A 3,416-nucleotide genomic window follows, 5' to 3' on the forward strand; every position below is an offset into this window, starting at 1 on the left:
GGAGGTCATTTTGCGCTCAGAGGAGGCAAAGGTTAGACGGATGAGCAAGAAAGTACGACCGTTGAGGCCAAGACGGGCATGGTTGAACATCAAGAAGAAGACGATGAATGTCAAATCTTATCCCAAGGAGGTCCAAGATGAATTTGCAGCGACAAGCTCTCCCCTGTTAGCCTGCAGGTCGCATAGGGCGTTTGGCGCTGCCGAGTGTGTGATGCTAAAGCCAGGAAACACATTGCCCCCCCCCCCCCCCCAAGCCGACAAAGGAGCGGGGCAAGGGATCGGGCGTGTGTTTGCAGCAGGCGTGATGAGCAGGATGTTTGGGTAGAACCTACCGGTATTAAAATCATCAAGGGAATTTCGTCTCCGGGTCGGGCCTTCCACCTTTCTGGCCGCCGTCTTTTCAATGAGGCTTCTCGCATTCAGCTGCCCCTCTGATCTTTTCCTGCACAACCTGCATCGTCCTGAAGTCGCCACTCTCCCCGACAGCATCACGAGCGAACCTGCATGGCAGCTTCGCACTCACGCAATATAACGTAGACGACCATCAACAATGTCTCGTCAAGCTTCCGCGTCCGACCGCGGCAAGATGACCAACTCGGAAGAGCGGCCGCCGGCTGATTCCGCGTACGCAAGGGCAATCCGCGACATACTGGCGACTCCCAAAGCGCAGAAACCACGCCGGTACGCAACCTGAGATGCATACCCATCAATTCCAATCTGCTAACATGGTGTTTCATGTCTAGTTTCGATGCCTGGGCATCTACAGCCAAGGACGCGCAGTCCAAGACGGAGCAGAAATCGGGTCCCAACGCCCAGCCTCACCAGACGGCCAAGCAGGCAGGCCGGCGCGATGAAAAGGCCTTCGACCCTGAAAAGACTCCTGCGCGATTCAAATTCGACAACACCATTCGCTGATCCGAAATGCGTCTTCTGGCTCGCTGGTCGGCACAGTTTTTTCCCACGTACATCATGAACAGGTTGGCCTTCTGGTGGAGGGGAGCACCGGCCAAGCGCCAGCTCGGTGGACAGGATGATGGGAAGCACGAGAAGATCGGCACGACCGAGGCTAGAAAGTCAAAACGGCAGCCGGTTCATGGGAAATTCTATTATTACGTGCGAAATCCTCCCTGCCTGTCCTACACATATCATATTCTATAAAAGTGAGAATGGCACTTGGTTTCGGCCTTGGCTGCAAACATGGAAATTCAACGACGTGGCGACGCATCATGGCCAAAGAAGCGACACCCAGTGTAACCGAGGAATGGCTTTTCAAAGCGTGGTGATGATCAGAGTCATGACTCACTAATCCAAATGTCGGGCCGCATGGGCTTGTTTCTCGGACTGCCGTCAATGAAGCCATGCTGAGCCAGCCCGGGCAGAGATTCTGCCTCGAGCGAAGCGTCAGAATCTTTAAATCAACCTCCCCTCTTTCACCAGGACGCCGGGCGACTGGGTGGGGGCCCATTGCGCTGGAGGTTGCACACTGAAGCATCAGACCTGCACTATTTTTTCAGGGACCCGCTGCCGACTCTGGGGCTAAAAATCGGCAGTTGCTGCCCATTCGCAGCGTCCAACAGCACTGCCACGCAACGCATCCTCATTCCACACCACATCTCATTGTCTGTGAGGACGCATGCGTTCAGCTAATAAACCTACAAACTCCAAAATGATTACTGGTTGGGATTGAATGTAGTTTGTTCGGCGTTTGTGTCAGGTTCGGTGGACGACTTGTCATGGTACAAATGCCTGCATCCCAGATGATGTGCCGAAAGACATGAGCAGTAGCTCATTTCGTCCCTGGCGAAGAAGGCCAGCGTCCTTCTCCACTTGATTCCTTCGCTCACTGACGACATTGACCCTGTGTTCCATACTAGATGTAGACGAAAATGTCTCTTGTGGCTGGCATCATACACTGGAGTCGGAACTCCTGCTGAAAAGATAGCAACCTGTAGGTGTTTTCCTGGATTTTTAAAGTGCCCCTGGCCCTCGCAATACTCTATTCATAAGCGTATGTACACAGGGCTATCCTATCATTTGTCTAGACCTTCATCATTTTCGGCTGCACCTAACTTCCCCTCTCTTGCTTTGACGACGGGCAAGCCTTCACCAACACATCCGCATATGCCTCGCTCTTCGATTTCAAGATTTGCCGCTGTAAGTTGATCCGCCTCCGCACATCTGAAAGAAGGTCCTTTTGTTAGGTGCGTGTTCTTCCGGCCGTCAAGGTGATGAAGGATGATGTACCGACTTTTGGTTTCCCAAGAAAGGACGCTCGCAGGACTGTCAACTTGCCCTTTATAATCATTTCCTTCCGCATTCCCCAGCACATACGACCATACCCATTGGAAAACTCGGGATCCCGTCCGCTCTCCCATAGATAAGCTAATGAGGGCCGGAGTAGTAGTCGGGTCGGTGACGACCGGCGAATGCCCGGTGTCGTATGTTTTTTGCCAAATTCTTTTTGCAATCCAATCGCGTGACGGCCACCACAGCAAGCCATCGCCCTGCGAGCTGAGCTGCTGCAGCCGATTAGTTTGACTCAAGACAATAAATTGCCCGGCAGTGCGTTGATGGCAACTAATGAGTCACGGGCTCTTTTGGATCGGGACATTTGTCGTCACAACTAGGCTGTTCCCATGGGAGTGCTCAAATGAAAGCACCCGGACTGCTCACATGTCTCTTTGAAGGCGTGGGTCTTTATCTCAACCCTCACCTGTCAGAAATGGAGTGGTGTCTTACCTACCGACCTACCTTGCCTTGTCTGAAGGTATGGTGGCGGCTTCAGGGCTCCTGCTGACTTTTTTCGGCGAAATCGGAAGAAGAGGTGGGGGGGGGGTTGGGAACATCCCTCAACGGTCCGGCGAGCCGGCGCCGCCGCAGCGGATTGCTTTAACGCACCGTTGCGACCCTCTCGCTAATTAATATTGCATCTATAGACTTGACTTAACTTACTGGAGGGGCGGCAGATGTGATGTTCCCCGGCTGTGCTGCCTCTGAGTGGCGCGGGTTACCTTCGCAAAACTTCGGCAGGTGGTCAAGAATTGCTAGCACGCGCAAATACTTTGACCCTCGTGGGGTTTCAAGCCACCAGCGCGGCTGGCTGCACATTTGTGCAAGCTAGATATTGTTCATCGCCGTCAACAGTGGGCCGAAAGCCGGTGTCCAATTTTTGGATGCCCGGCCTGACCAATCATGCCAAACAACTGTGCCCAAATGGGAACATGCACGACTCGCGGGACGAATTCCTTGCCATTTGCCGATTCTTTTTTCAACTTCAGAGGTTTTCACCGAACGTCAGTCTGGTTGGCAAAAGACCAAGCCCGCAGGACAGAGTCTATCGCCATCTTGCACCAATTTTTCTCCATATGAACGCATTGGATTGAATGAATGCGGCCAACAACAGGAGGTGTGCGGAT

At 53.1% G+C, this 3,416-nt stretch overlaps 1 protein-coding gene across 1 annotated transcript; it reads left to right on the forward strand.

The window, feature by feature from the left end:
• Positions 1-550: 550 nt before the first annotated feature.
• CGCA056_v014951 (uncharacterized protein) lies at positions 551-915 on the forward strand (the record flags this gene model as incomplete). The annotated part of the gene is made up of 2 exons (XM_037330193.1): positions 551-681; positions 744-915. The coding sequence occupies 2 exons, from the start codon at positions 551-553 to the stop codon at positions 913-915; spliced, it is 303 nt and encodes a 100-aa protein (XP_037171405.1).
• Positions 916-3,416: the final 2,501 nt, after the last annotated feature.

This window comes from Colletotrichum aenigma (assembly GCF_013390185.1).
Source record: "Colletotrichum aenigma strain Cg56 chromosome Unknown KSG_Cg56_contig11, whole genome shotgun sequence".
NCBI classification, from domain to species: Eukaryota; Fungi; Ascomycota; class Sordariomycetes; order Glomerellales; family Glomerellaceae; genus Colletotrichum; species Colletotrichum aenigma.